Source organism: Ambystoma mexicanum, chromosome 1p, assembly GCF_040938575.1.
Source record: "Ambystoma mexicanum isolate Mex_15411 chromosome 1p, UKY_AmexF1_1, whole genome shotgun sequence".
Classification (NCBI taxonomy): Eukaryota; Metazoa; Chordata; class Amphibia; order Caudata; family Ambystomatidae; genus Ambystoma; species Ambystoma mexicanum.
In genome coordinates this window covers 1,143,310,258-1,143,326,554 of record NC_090921.1, presented here as the reverse complement: position 1 = coordinate 1,143,326,554, position 16,297 = coordinate 1,143,310,258, and the positions used below count along the sequence as shown (strand labels likewise).

The window sequence follows — 16,297 nt, the reverse complement described above, 5'->3', positions numbered from 1 at the left end:
TATACGATATATTGCAGGCAATTCCACTGCTGTTGCAAGATATGTCACAGCCAAAGATGAGAAAACAGAGCTAAAAGACCTCTGGGATGACATATCATCTGACAAAACATGGTCACAAAAATTGTACAGCTTTGGCATAAAAATGTTCTCCCATAGAGAATATGGATGCTATGAAGCTGCAGACCATTTAACAGGCACAGCCTTATATGGCAAATCTGAACACATAGTAGAAAGAGTGCTGAAATCTTACCAAGACATTTAAAAAAACAATGTATTAGGCAAATAGTACCCAAACAGAAGTACTGCTTTGGAAAACATGTGCCGGTGAAACCAGATGAAAAATGTGGAAAATACGTGGTCTCAGCTTGTGAAGGAAGTCTTGTCAAACTTACCAAACGAGGCCTAATTAATAATATAAAATTGTCATTTAAAACTCCTCAACATTGAGAACTTTACTAAATGGCCCTACTGCAACTTTCTAAACCCTGGAAAAAAGAAGAGCATTTATTAGGTAACCATGATTCATTTGAAGCTGCATTCAATACAAATGAAAGCAGCATAACAAATGTCAATTTCAAGCAATACAAAAACATGTTGGACAATGAACATTAACAAGAGGAAGAAGTTTAAGCACAACTAGATGAAGACACTCCTCAGGGCAGTCAACCTTCTCTTACAGGAAGCCAAGAACCACTTGGAGAGCCACACATTCTAAATGAAGCAGAAATAGCAATGACTGAAGTAGAAAAATCCACATATCAATATGAACAATCAGAAGAAAACTTGTCAGTGCTGAAATCACAGCACAATGGTGAGCAACTTAGCATTTACCTAGAAGTGACTGAAGATATTGAACATGCTTTGAAGCATGAAAGTAAAACTTGTAGCTGTCAAAATTATAAACCTCTGCTCCTCTGTCTAAGTGGTGAAGCTTGTACTGGAAAAACATTCTTAAGTAGAATCATCAGAAAATTCCTCCAAAGCTTAACAACAACAACATTTCAGCTGTTGTACCAGCCCCCACAGGTTTAGCTGCTTACAACATAGAAAGTGTTACTTTACACTGACTACTGCTCATTCCAGTAGAACACCAAAACAAATTAGAGTACCACAAACTATCAGCAGAAGCTGCTACTGAAGTACTCAGAATTCTGAAACAAATGAAAATTCTCCTAATAGATGAGGTAAGCATGGTTTCCAACATAATCTTGGCTTCAATTAAACTCAGATTGCAAGACGTCCTTAAAACGGACAACGAAGAACTATTTGGAGGAAAACACGTTATTGTTTTTGGAGATCTCGTACAATTAACACCTGTGAAAGCTGAACCTATTTTTAAAACTTTAGGACACAAACAGTGCCACAACACACTTTGCAGCATAGGAAATGTAAATCTCTGGCAACATTTCCAATACAGAGAACTAACTCAAAACATGCGTCCGTTTGCAGACCTCACCTATGCTAACATTTTAAAAAGCATTAGAACTGGTCTTCTTTCTAAAGATGCGCAATCCATCTTAAATAGTAGACTTATACATGAACTATATGGGCATAACACATCTGCTCCTGATTTCATGGACAATTAGCACAAAAAAAGTAAAACGTGTGTCCTTAATGCCAACCCTAGCAAGCTGTACTCAATTCAATGAGACAATGTTAAAAAAAGAAATGCAACCAATACTACATATTAGCTCCATAGACAAACTGGAAGTGCACGGCATGGCACTCCCTATGTGTCAACAAGCCACAGCACAACCAAATAGCTTAAAAAAATGTATCTCCAACACAGCTGGTTTGGAGAAAATGTTAATGGTGTGTTTAAACTGCAGAGTAATTCTAAAACATAACCTTGACCTGGAGCAATGTTTAGTCAATGGAGCAATTGGTACAGTTGTTGGCTTTCAGACATATTTACATGACAACAACATTCAGTCTGTCAACATCCACTCTGACAAACTTTTAGAAGTTGAAAGGATAGAGTGATCAACAGCATGATTCCTTCTTTTCAAAGACATGTATGTACGCAGAGAACAATTCTCTCTGTCTCTTGCATATGCAGTCATTATTCACAATTCGCAAGGTCTAACCCTAGATCAGACAATGGTTGACATTGGTAGCACAGTCATTAAAGAAGGTATGAGTTATGTAGCACTTTAACATCTACGTACACTGGAAGAACTATTTCTAGTCACTTTTGATGCAAACAAAGTCAAGGCTGACATTCCTTGAATCCTAGAGTACAACAGACTACGTGTACTCTACATACCCCATCTAGATATGTACCTTGTTCCTCAAAAAGGTACAGTTTTAAAAAGAAAATTAATGCAAACAGAACTTATAAGAGATCTTCCAACAGTACCACCAAAGAAACAAAAAACAACTGCTACTCATCAAGTACAACAACAAAACTATCTAGTGCAAACACAACTCCACATCCATCAACAGATATAAAGAGAAATGTTTCTTCTAAAAAAACAAGTGGCGCTCCAGTAAATGACACAGAACAGAACTTGCTGGTCCATTTACATTTTCCCAGACAACGATTGTAAATTGCTATGCAAATGTAGCAATCAATCTTCAGTTCCAATTGCCACCAACTGTTCAAAACATGTACTTGAACGGCTCAGACCAGTCGTGTTTGCAAATGCTCGTCCTTCATAGAAATGCTACAAATAATCCTGACAATACTTAAAATGTCTCAGGAATAAGGTAAGAATTGGACTACTGTGCAGGAATGGTAAAATTCACCATAAATGCACAGGAAAATCCATAGAAATGTTTATTGTGCTTACTGCAAGTACTGGAAACCAAATCCATACCCATAAATGAAATCTTGCAGATTTCATACGCATAGAAACATACATGCACTCTCTGCAACCATGTTTCACAAGAGCACATCCCTAATGAACAATTTGAGTGTGATCTATAGCGAATTGTGAATCGATTCCATTTCATCAGCTGGTGCAAAATGCAAATCATGCCATATTATGCATTGTTTGCAATTCAGACAATTGTTTCACCTTGCACATAAACTCACATAGCCAATATCTGATACTGATACTTATAAGGTACAACACAGATGGTACCAAAAACAACTGCAAGCTTACAAGCTTCACACACAGGCAAGTATCTCTTGGCAAGAAAGCCTTCACAACAGTAGGCATAATCTACCACACTGGTGCCACAGCCACTACAGGTCACTATCCTGCATACATTAAAAAATATGTGGTTGGTTTGAATACAAGACACTCTGTTACTGTAAAACAGAGATTACAAGCAAATCTAACAAATACCTACTTAATATTCCTTAAACCTAAATTTAGCCACTGACCTGTGAAACTATCAATAGTTAGTGCCCTTCCAGCATTCCCTTAAGTACTGCACACTTCAAACAAACATACTGTAAAAGGTAAACTCACATAAATGTAGTATGTTTTTTTTATTCTGTATAGATTTTTTCTCCAATGACCCAATGATTATTCAAACAGAACCACAAACTGTGCAGAGCACACAGTAATGTTTTTTTTTACAATGTACTGATTATGAGGGCCTACAAAGTTTAGTCGCTGACCTGTACAACTATCAACAGTTAGAATGCCCCAACTCGTATCTAACTGCATCCATATGACTGCAATGCTACATTTGAAGTGCAAAATAGTTGGAATACACTAACAGGTAACAAAGTGCTTCAAAAAATACCCTTCAAAACTATCAAACTATCAACAGTTAGAATAAACCAACTGGTATCTAAGTTCTTCAAAAATGTCCTTCATTACCCCATTGCAAATACACCATTACCATTCTTCCAACTGCATCACTGCTTGCACACTTATTTCTGCAATTTAAACTTTCCCTTAAGTACTTTAGACTTCAAACAAACATACTGTGAAAGTTAAAGTCACATACATGTATTAGGGTGTATTTTAATCTTGTATGGATTTTATTTCCTAATGACCCAATGATTATGCAAACAGGAACAGCAACTGTGCAGAATACACAGTCATGTTGTTTCTAACATAATACTTGGAATGTACTAATTATGAGGGTCTAAAAAGTACATGAATATGTGTCATTGTATGCAATGAGATATTGCACACTATCCTGCCTAACATATTATACTGTGTTTTTTTCACAGAGAAAGAAACAAATATTTTTCCTTCACCAAACCCAGATATCTCACTTTTTTTTACCTACTTTTAGCCCACTTTAAAGAAAACTATTGGACGAATTTACACCAAATATACGAAAACACACTTTTAGGACCAAGCCGCCACTCCTGCCGCAAATTTGGGGAAAATCTGTCCAGCGGTTTGGGCTGTAGGCGTGAGCAAAAATGTTTTTCCATTGCATCTATGGAAAAAACAGACATTTTGGTACCCCCTATAACATTGCCCCCCCCCTTGATGAAACCTCACTGAATTCACTGATGACATCACTGTGTTAAACTATACAGTGGGCACAGCAAAAGGCCATGGGCAGTGACCATAGCCGATTAGTGTTGTGATCTAATCAGAGGTTTCATCAGTGATGTCACATATGATGTAATTATTAATGACATGAGTGATGTCATCAGTGATGTCATTAGGGATGCCATCTGTGATGTCATCATTTTTTTTTAATTTTAAATGCTATAGTTTATTTTTAAACTTTTCATTTTTATCTACAGTAAGAATAATATAAATGAGTTCCTTCTGTTCTTCATTGTTCGGTTGTGTTTCGACTCCATCAGTTGTTGTCTTTTTCAGGAACTTTGTCTTTGATCATTTTATTGTTCCAAAATTGAATAATCAGAAACACAAGCTTTTTGTTGTTAGCCAATAGGATTTGGGTCCATCGTTCCTCTGGATCCATCTGGATGCTGGGTGGCATAAACCGGTCAAGTGGCACAGCGAGTAGCGCACTCGCTTTGACATCAGTGTAGGGCTTGCTAATGCAGGTTCGAATCCTGGCAAGGCCAAACTCAGCCTTTCATCCTTCTGAGGTCAATAAATGAGCACCACACACCGTGGGTAATAATAAGCACCGCTCAGACACCTGAGGGTTCGTAGCGCTATATAAATGCAAAATGTTATTATTAAATCCCTGAATAGCATTCGCTTCTTTGTCAGCACAGAACATTCCATTATTATGTGATCTATTGATTCAATAGTGTCAGTTTGTTGACAGAAACGACACGACCATGAGGTTATCAGAATTTCCTTTGTTTTTGTCAAGACCTCTCGTGTCGGCAACAGATTGAGGTGTAGCGTCAAAAATGTGTCTCGTATCAGTTGGTCTGCAAATATCTTGAGATACGTAGGGAGTTGATTGATCGCTCTTATCTCACGTTCACAGTTTAGGTCCAATTGATAATGTGCTCTGAGATGTACCGTCGTCATCCAGTCATTTAAAAGTATTTGCTTTTTTGCATATTGGGGGCAACTATTAACATTTCAGTGGATATGTCTGCCTCCTGTAATTTTTGTACTATCTCTTTTTTCCATGCATTTAGAGCTGTGTCGTTACTGGATATGACTTTGGAGCGCAATATTTCACTTGCCGGTATGTACTCGTCACTAATCGTTTTCCTAGACAGGTCAATCTGTTTCCAAATTACCATTGACTTGAAGGACTGAGTAGCAATTTCATAGCGAATACACAGCATGAGATATGACGCTGGTAGTACCAGAACTTTTCTCCAGAATATTGATTTTTGCCATGTAGACCCTTTTAGTTTAATCATTGCTTCAATCCCGTAGGTCAATATTGCCACCACTTTCTGTATGTAGAATAATATTACAGGCTTCAAGGAAAACTTCCTAAATTTTTGGTGTATAAATAAACCTTGTCGGGGTAAAGAATGAGCCTTGGATTTGAGATGGTCTGCCCAATCGTTTGCTACTCTTGACTGGTTAAGTCAAATACCAAGGTATTTCTTAGTTTTCACTTGGTGGAATTTTTCCAGGAAGAGGCTGGCGTTTTCAATTTATTGGTAGAAGAATGTGTTAGAGTCATGATTTTTGTTTTTTGCATGTTGATCTTCAACTCGTTAATTTTCATGTAGTCCTCCAACTTTGTGAGGCTAGTTTGGAGCTAGTTTGGAGCCCTCTTTGTGTTTTATCGAGCATGACTACATCATCAGCATACATTATGCACAGGAGGGGGACAGAATTAAGTTTTGGTGGATTGATTGTTGGTACTTGTGTGAATTCCTCAAAATCTGAAATATGTCAATTGAAAAGGGCAGCCACTAGGGGGCATCCCTGTTTCATTCCATTCCAGGTTTCGATCAGGGCTATTACTACGCCCTCCTTTGACATTCTGATTTTTATATTTGTGTTGGTATAAAGTTGTTTTATTGGTTCTAGAATGTATTATTGGCAACTCCATTGTGCCAATTATCCCACAATGTTTGTCTGTTAACCATGTCAAATGCTAACTGCAGTTCGATGAACGCTGCATTGACTTGTTTTTTTTTTTCAATATCGCTTTTTTTTTACTAGATTCAGAAGGATTAAATTGATATTTGTGCAAACCCTTTTCACAAACCCTGTTTGTCTTACAGCTTGTCTTTGCGTGTTCTTGGCACAAGCAGTTAGTTTATCCATCAGCAATGATGCAGAAATCTTCGCTGGCGGGTCAAAGAGGGCTATATGCCGGTAATTGTTGGGGAGCTTCCTGTCACCCTGCTTGTAAATGGGGATCAGGATCGCCACTTTCCAGGTCTTAGGGATGTTATTGGTTCTGCAATTAAGGTGAATAATTGGGCACAAAACTCTGCCCACAGTTCTGGGTCGCGTTTTATGATAACGTTGGAGAGCCCATACGGGCCAGGGGCTTGGGATGCGTTCAATTTGTTAATTGAGGTCAGAATGTCATGTTGGTCCCAGTCAACTGACCATTTCGTTGATTCCCTGGCTGGTGGGCCATCTTTCAGTTGAATTATTTTCTAATATAGCTCAGTAAAGTGTTTAATCCATAGTTCTTCTGGAACATCTGGGATTCCGATGGTCTTGTCACTTTGTTTGCGGATTTAACAAATGCCATAGTTGTCTTGAATTTTTATTCTTAACTGCTTTTAAGATGTTTTCAGCGTCATATTGCTTTACCATGAATCTTGTTGTTTTCGGCCAGTTTGTGCAACGCTGTTTTTCCTTTTTCACCAGTTTGACTTTGTCTTCAGGGGTCCCTTTTATTATCGCTTTTAAGTTCTTAAGGGGGTTCCTTTTTTTCTCTCCACTATTTGAGGATTGTAGCAATGATAGTGTTTCTTTCTTGTTTTTTCATTGTACTTTACTGGCCAGTTAAATGATCTGAGAACCCAATCATAATTCATTTTCTCAATCACTTTGAGGTGAGTGTTTGCAAAGGTTTCTGTAAGATTTTCCATTTGCTGTTGATTTATTCGCAGTCTGTTCATTACGCTGTTAATTTCCAATGTTGGGAGTCTGATTTTGTTTTTTGTTGGACCTGAGCTGGACCACGATACTGTAAGAATATGATGGTAGCTATTAGAGGAGAGGATAGTTTCGGTTTTGTGCATTTTTTCCTTTATTCCAGGTGAGGTATAAATGTAATCTATTATCGCTGTCGATTTGCCTCGTGACCATGTCGGCTTTGGTCCCCCAGTATCGTTCGGCCGTTTACCAGTGAGTAACCAGTTTTGGTTGGCTATTTCTTTCTTCCACCTTTGTACTCTTGACGGTAGGTTGCAGTGATCGAGTGTAGGTCCATTAGGGTCGAAGAGGTGGAAATTCAGATCACTGCATAGGATGAATTAAATCGGAGAGAATTTCTGGGCCTCATTACTCGGTAGGCGGTGAACCATGGCGCTATTAGCACCATGGTTCATGCCGGTAAAATACCGGCACCGCCTTGGTGGAAAGGGGAATTACCGCCCCATTCCAAGGTTGGCGGGGTGGTAATTCCCCCTTCCACCATTGCCCTTCCCCATTCCCATTTTTGCCCCATAGGGCTATATGGGAATGGGCAAGGTGCTAATTACGGTACCGAAAAATTGCGGTACCGTAATTAGCTCCACTGGTCCCTTTGCGGGTTGGTTTTGAACGCCTGCAAAAAGCAGGCGTTAAATTCCCCAACCCGCAAAGGGACCTCGTAGTAAGGCAGTAAGGATTTAGCGGTACCGGTAAAATACCAGTACCGGTAAACCCTTACCGCCTACCGTGTAATGAGGCCCTCTGACTTGCTTTGTTCATGGCAGAGAAAACAAATGTCTATAAAGATTTTGTCATTTTTTCCAACAGGGTTTCAATACAAGTTCATGATGGCTACGATTTTCGTCTGTATCGAGGGCCTTTGATCATTTTCAGGTTCATGAATCTGTATCGGATAAGATGGTCAGTGGGGCCCAAAGGTTTAAGTTGCTCGATTCCAAGATTTCTAAGTTTGCAGCTACCTTGCTCATAGTAAGCTGACCAGTCGACGGTCTTCCTTTGTTAAGCTGGATCGCTGGATTCATATATGTGATGTATCCATCACAGATTGGTTGAACAGAAAGCCAAGTCTCTTGGAGACATATTATCTGAAACTTAGAAAAGTTGTGCATGTTTTGTTGAAAGAGGTGAGCATGTCCTCTTGAATACCATGATCATAATGTGGTAAGACCTTAACGTCCCTGCAACTAAAGTGTTTTACCCACAGTTGGAACTCCATTATTGGGGTTCACAGTGAGAATTCCTTCTTTGTTTGGTGGAAAGTGGAGGAAAGACCTCCAGCTAACATTTGGAAGTATCTCCTCCATTTCACCACTAAAGTTTGAATCTGGCAGTTCAGCACAGCAGCAGTAATTCTGTTTATATTGCCAACACTTTGCTGCCATTTTTTTTACCATACTGCTGGATTAGGAATGAGGCCCATTGTGTTTTTGGTAAAAAGTGCTGGCTTTATATAGGCTTGTTTGGAAATTCGATGTATTTACTGACAGTGATTGGTTGCTCCCTCTGCTTGCTCGTCTCCTTCTGTAAGGTATCGTTTGTCCTCAGCCAATGCTACTTCAGATGAAGAACGTATACTATTTGCTTTTTTCTGTTTAGCTTCTGTGATGGAAGCACAGAAGCTACTTATCCAAGTTGTGGTACAATTTTGCGCACAGAAATATTTGTTCCACTTTCTACTTTTGACCAGAAAGGATTTCGCACTCGCAGCCACCAGCAACCAGGGATCCTACTTTGGCGCAGCATTAAATGAATTCCTTGCAGAATTATGTACAGGATGAAGTTTTGGGATAGTCATTGAATTGTATGTATACAATTGTATGTGTAGGAATTAATCAAGTCACACACAATCAAAATGCAACATTGTTCTGCAAAAAAGTGCAATACATGCATAATGTTCATAATCAAACAAATAACAAAGATTAATTATAAGTAGTACATATAAGTACATATAAAATGATTGGATGAGAAAACAAGGCAATACATAGACGGCCACATTTATACAAACATGTATATTACAATTAAAACTAAAAAAATCCTATCACTTGTGTTAACCAGATGCCTACCGTATCTTTAAATTGTTTTCTTTTTCCCACAACGAGAGAGACGTGTACCTGGTGCCTTGCCGGGTCACACACAACAGTCACACCTTAATTAAAACAATGTGACAATAAGCATGTACGAGTTTGTTTCTCCCTGTGTCTACTTAAAGTATCCTTAATGTTGCATGTTGGTTGTTTCAATGAAATATGGGTGCAAAGACCATAATGTGTGTGTGGGAACGAATTGTAATAGGGGTAGCCAAGGAAAAAACTCGCTCATCTTGACATAAAGAAAGTATTTTGTATTTCTTTTATCTCACATAAAATTAATGTATTTCAAACAAGGTGGAAGACTAAGATGATTTATGAGAAATGTTTGAAGAGTTTGTGCCTTGATTTCTTCAGTTTGGAGCAGTTTGGGTGGTAACAGAATTTCTGCCAATTTTACTGCACTGCTGGAAGTACAGCCTTAACTTCTAAAAGTCAGCAGATTTGACAGAGCAGAATTACCTCTCATATGAATATGCCAAAATCCCCACCGTGTCCTATGGACTCCATAAATGGGTGCATTACCATCACTCAGAATCTGGCAGTAAACAACCGGGCTGAGTGGTGGTAACAGTAATTGCATTTGGTGGTAATTCCCTTGACGCATAATTCAAATGACTTGCCCCCCTTTGCAGTTTGATTGGTCCTCTGTTATTTGCCATATGTGGGAACAGAAACAAAGATAGTGGCTTGGAGCAGGGTGGTCTAGGTAAACAGTGACCGGTCATCTGAGTGATGGACAAATGGGAAATGGGAAGAATAATGGCCATTGTGGAAGAAGGAGGGAAGAAAAAGACCTCTTCTCAGTATGGTGGGGAGAAAGAAGAATGAGTGTCCTAAAGGAACAAAGCAAGGACCAGATATTTCTGAGGTTGACAGAAGAACGTGTAAGACAGAAATAAGTATTTTCACTTAACTTTAGTGCCAAAGTAATCGACAACCAGAGGGTTAGTATATAATTGATATATTTGCTGAATGAACATTGAAGAAAGGCTGAAAGGAAATCAACATATTTGATCTGGGTACATCTGAAAATAAGACTTACCAGCCGCAAGAGCACAAATCACTGCCAGCCATCCTAAGGCATACGCCCAAGAGTAATAAAAGGCATAGTCTTCTATAAATGCCCGGAGAGTAACCGTTCCAGCAATCATACCAGCAAACCCAAGGAGACCTGTGGAGGAAAAGACAGCAACCTGTGCTATAAGTTTTCCAAGGTATATTTTATTAATATCTTGCATACACCCATATCCCCAATAAAAGAAAAACCTATGGGCCTCATTACAAGATTGGCGTTAATTATCTCCAAACTTGATTACCTTTATCACTACTTGGTCTGTCCATAAATCTGCCACATTATGAGCAGCGTTATGTTAGTGTCAGTCCACATTTTTGCAATCCCATGGAAATCCAGGATAATCTTGAAGGAATGATGTTGGGTGGTAATTCTGCCTGGGATAGTTCTTGCAGTTTTCAGGGGGAAAAGTGGAGGAAATACCACCAGCAAAGTTCTGGAGGTATTACTTATCCTTTAACCCATTATTCCTAAGGTGGCAGTGCAGTAAAATTGGCAATAGTGTTGTTACTGGAGAAAAAAGGACCACAGCTTTATAGCCGTTGGTGAGGGCTGTGTTGGAAAGGAGAGAGGGTCTTTCCACAAGCCTAGGTGATACTGAAAGAGAAATACATGATAAAGAGAGCACATCCAGGGAGCAGGGGGGTGCACATATAGGAGGGTGCATGTTCACCTTAGTGCATCCATTACAAGCTATGTGGTAGATGCGTGTGCAAACGCCATTTTGGCGAACGACAGCCATCTTAGAATTTAGGGCCAAGCGCACCAAAGAGCATTTTGTGTGATAGTATTAGATTCACTGTATGAGCGCGAACACCACCCCCATCTCACGCTAGCCAGGTCTCACAGAGTCTAAAAGATCCTCCAAGAGTTGCAGGCCCTCGCGCCCTAACTAGCATCAAACCTTCACCTGCTGGGCATCTGATCTGAAACAACAACATGTCAGTGAGGATGATCTGCAGAGTGGGGGTGGGCCAATGCACACTAAGGAGGTTTGCAGGAGTTCCTATCGAATGCCACTTGAAACGGTTTGCAATAAGGTGGCACTTCTTGAGCAACCCAAGCACACAGACTTGTCAGGATTTAAAGGACGTCTAAAGGCAAATATACTTTGATAGAAGGAACTGGTCTCTCTCACGGTTGTGTGCATGGAGCCTCCTTGGGTTCAGATGGCAGAGGACTACACCTAATTCATAATTAGGGTGCTGGAGGTCCAAATAGTGGAAAATGAATTGTCCCTGCTTCTAGTGAAGCTGATTGGAGCAATACCAAATAATGTAACAGTCACATGTTCCCAGCCAAAAGCGAGCTCCATTTATAGACCAGAATGTGAAAACAGACATCTGATTGGATCTTGGGTTCTCTCATAGGAATCATTGCATTCCTACAATGCATTTTCCTAAGAGGAACATCCCGACTACAGCATAGCTGTCATTTAAGCACCTGACTTCCTGGAGTTTGCATTAGTGTTCTTCCATTGCACTTCCGTGAGAGTCCAAATTAAACACTTCTACACACAGAAGGTCATAAAATGTTAGCAATAAAAAACGACACGAAAACTACTAATCACTTTCTGAAACAGATTAAGAATATTAACAAAGGAAAAAACAAACTTTTCCCTTTGTCAAATTATGCGGTAACCGAAGGATTCAGAACTATCTGAACTATATGATTCTGGTTGTTTTTTTTTTTTATAGAAAAAAAGATAAAACAATGAGTTGATGTAAACAGTTGTTGAAATGGTGGGCTTCATGATGACGTTTGTTGCTCTTACTGTACCGTCTGCAAATTGTATTCCTGCTAGGCACCGCAGGCATCCCAGTCGCCCATTTCGAGAGTAGTGAACTTCTAGAATTCCACATACAAGGCCGCCAACGGTTCCAAGCAGGAGGGCACTCATCAGTAACCAAAACGCGGAATCTAAGAAGACAAAGACCACAAAATGAATGCATTCGGACCTTGATAGCCAAGGGACGCAGAATAGTGCAGAGGAAATGAAGCCAATAAGCAGTGTTGCCTAAGCATCACTCGCACACCCAATTGCTGGATCAACAGAGCTGCTTGCCATGCCATGCATGTACAATTACAATTAAATCCTGCATGCATGTCAGGGAGGTTTTAATTGTAATTGGGAATGCTGCTTACCATGCTCGCATGGCAAGCGTTGCTCACAATTACAATTAAACAATTCCTGACATGTAAGGGTTACATTGTAATAGTTCCGGTTGCCTGCCGTGCAAGCATGGCAGGCATCGTGTACAATAGATCTGCCCATTCTGTCTTTCCTCTCTGCCATAAAAACGATGGAAAGTGAGCTATGGCGTGAATGGAAGGCGTTAAAGCCTTACTCCAGGATTGTACACCTTCAATGTACCTTACTGCTAATCAGAACATGAGCTCCTGAGTCACTTCCCACCATCTGAACAATGTTACAAGTTAATGTATTCAGGAAACGGGATTTGGTGGCTGGAAGGCAATGGAGGTCATGTTCCATAGCGCCGTATCTTGAATGCAAGGCGTAAAAGCCTTGAGTGAAGCTTCAATGTCTTGCATTCACACCATTGCTCATTTGCAATCATGTGTATGGCAGAGAGGAAGGGCAGCCTCTCATGGCCGCCATTTTCACTCCGCCTCGCACAGAGTGGGCCTGGTTTTAGCAGCCACATGCAATCCAGGCACAGCCTGTGGAAATCATCCAATTCCTCAGGAAACGGAATGCCCATATTCTTGCAAATGGCAAATGGAAAATGTCTGCTGTTGTGCAGGGTTCACAGGCAGAACCCCACAGCACCAGCCAGGTGGACCGCATGGACTGTTTGGACTGTGTTTGTAAGTATATCGCAACCCGTTGTGTGTATTCAGTTATTTGCTTCACTATCTCCTCAGCCTTTTGTGTTTACGGACCCAATACGGACTGCGCATCATTTATTAACTTTAATTATTGTCACCAGTGTAACTGTAAGCCGTAAGCCATAGGCCATAGACCATAAAGGCGAAAGGCAAGAGGGGTTCAAGGGGCGGGGGGAGAGTCGTACTCTGGCAACTCCCTAAACTGTCGTGCATGCCCCAACCTCGGCCTGTTATTTACGGCCTTACGGCTTCACGGCTTCACGGCTTTGCAGTTATACAGCTCCATAGGCTGTGAAAATAGCTGGCCCTGGTCCGAGCAAGGTCCCACAGAAGTTTTGGGCCCCTGTTTGTGCTTGTGTTGTCTTGGTGTGACGCTGTATATAGCCTTAGTTTCAATCTATTAGACCCCTTGAACTTGCACATTGTGCTGAGTGGATTGGGACACAGTGTCTCTTAGAAGAGTTAAATGGGCAAAGATCCTAGGCTCTGGCTTGCATTTGAATATATTGGCCGTCCAACAAAGTATTCTAATGGGAATAATGGATAACTCAACTGGGCCCAGGGAAGTGGTGTGCCTTTTTGTGGCTGTCCTGGAGACCCTCCCTGAGGGTTTTACAATGGTCCCCTAACAATCTGGGAGTGGAAGGAAGCAGAGCTGGTTCCGTCAGGCCTGCAGGTTGGCAAAATCTCCACTTCTAGATGCTTTAAAACGGCCTGCGTCAGACAGACAGACAGAGCATTGCTCATGCCCGTACTGACTATCACAGGACGATTGAGCAAAGGAAATTGGAGCTGGAAGCTACGGTTTGGGTAGAATTTCTGGAGGCAATCAGGCTGAATGATGCAAAGGGCTTTTGGGAATTTGTAATGAGTGGGCCCTCCGATAAGGGAAGACTGGGTACACAGGGAACACATGTGGGGGCGGCGGAATGGGTCTCCTATTTTGGGACTTTGTTTAATGATGGTCATGCTAGAAAGGAGAAACAATCTGGGGGTTTATCCTTACGCTTCTCCTTGGAGGAGGGCGGCAAAAGCAATGGGGCCGAGTCAAGAAATCGAGCACCTGGCCCGGATGCCATACTGGCAGACCTTATTATGAGCCAAATAGATTTATGGGCCCCTGTGTTGACTTCGGATTTCAATGCCTGTATGAGTTTGGGCCACTACCCACCATCCTGGAAGACGGCAACTATCTTCCCAATCTTCAAAAAGGGAGACATGGCCAAGCCATCTTCCTATCATCCCATCTCTCTTCTAGATACTGTATTCAAGATTTTCAGTCGGGTACTCTTGGGCCATATAGATAGTTGGCTCACAGAGGCTAAGATTTTGACTGACATTCAATTTGGTTTCCGCCCTGGTTTAGGCACAATGGAGCAGGTATTGCATTTGTACATTCCGGTATTTAATTTTGCATTTTCTAAGGGCTGTAAGTGACTTCAATCCAGCACTCCAACTAAGACAATGCCTAGTATGGGATGCCCAATGCAAGCCCTTATTTATATATTTTTATGTCAAAGGTCTTTAAATCTGGATGATGAACCCTTATATAACGCCCCTCTCTTTGAATCTCCCTGACCTCACTGAGCCAAGAAGTAGGTTTGTTTTGCAAATGAAAAGGTTTATTTGAAGAATTGAACAATATTTATATCACACTTTTATGAATAGGAATAATATCTGGATAGCACACTTATGAATATGTACAGTGAGCAGCAATGGGTAATATTACAATATCAACAATCTCTTTAATCAGTTAGGAGTAGGAATAGGAAGGATAAGGTAGCACAGAATACTTTGTATGATTCAAGGAAATGCAATGATGGGAAAGAATGCAACACAGAAATAAACTTGATATGATTTCAATCAAAAGATAATATGATCCCTTTTTCCCCTGTAACTACTCACTCCGCCCATTATGCAATATGAAGAGATGGAAATGAGGGCACACAGGTTTCAGGAATACACTCAATAATGCAGTTCAATCCCAGTTCCCCCAGCAAGCTTAGAGAAAACAGGTATGATTTTAAAACAGGTCAATCACTTTTAAATGTGGTTTGCAATGAATGGGAAAAATGCTAAAAATGACTTTAATTCACTAAAGGAGATTCAGGACAAGTGAGAGTTACTTTGGATTGGTTCAGGTCAACACTAGCAATGATTATGAATGATTATCAGATTGAAAACGAATTTCAGCAGTTGAAAACAAGAAACAGCTATTTTGACATGTGGTGAAATGGAGCAAAATTGCAATTCGCTGCAATTTCTCCGCGTGTGTGAAATGCGATTACGGAAAAACTATAATGAATTGGAATGTCGTTTTAGGTTCGTTGGAAAGCTTAGGATCTTAGCTTCAAAATGACAGTTCTAGGACGTGCGGTTCTAAAGTTACAGAGGTTTTTGTGAAGGTAGATTTTTCAGAGATAAAGTCAAGATTTCAAAAATGGCAGATGCGCTTTAAAGATTTACCAACAAGGATAGGCTTATACTAAGGAGCTATGAAGAAGCAAGACACTCAACGGGCAGCCACCAGAACAGTGGCGCCTCCGCTCTGATCTCTGCCCATCAAAACACTTGTCCCTCTTCAGGAAATATCAGCGCAAAGATGATTATTGCTACAAATATCAAGAATTATGTGGAGGAGAGAAGAATTAAGGATAGACAACAGAGGTTCTGTAATGCAGTTCTGGACAGATTGAAATGGATAGAATAGTATTACTTTAAGCTAAGAGATTGGTTATGGACAGTTCTAGACTAGATACTCACTGCTATGGCTTTGGAATGGAGTGAGCCCAGTCAAAGATCTAGTCAAGGGTTTGGCTGGGATTTTCTCTTGCCACCGGACAGGTCTC

General features: G+C 40.5%; 1 protein-coding gene across 1 annotated transcript in view; it reads right to left on the bottom strand.

The window, feature by feature from the left end:
* Positions 1-16,297, bottom strand: part of LOC138449920 (nuclear transcription factor Y subunit beta-like) — a 182,835-nt gene that overhangs the window by 43,622 nt on the left and 122,916 nt on the right. The window contains exons 3-4 of the mRNA XM_069604802.1: positions 12,378-12,518; positions 10,569-10,697 (exon numbers count right to left, since the gene is read on the bottom strand). Coding sequence (XP_069460903.1) covers positions 10,569-10,697; positions 12,378-12,518 — 270 coding nt within the window. The remainder of the gene's footprint in view (positions 1-10,568; positions 10,698-12,377; positions 12,519-16,297) is intronic.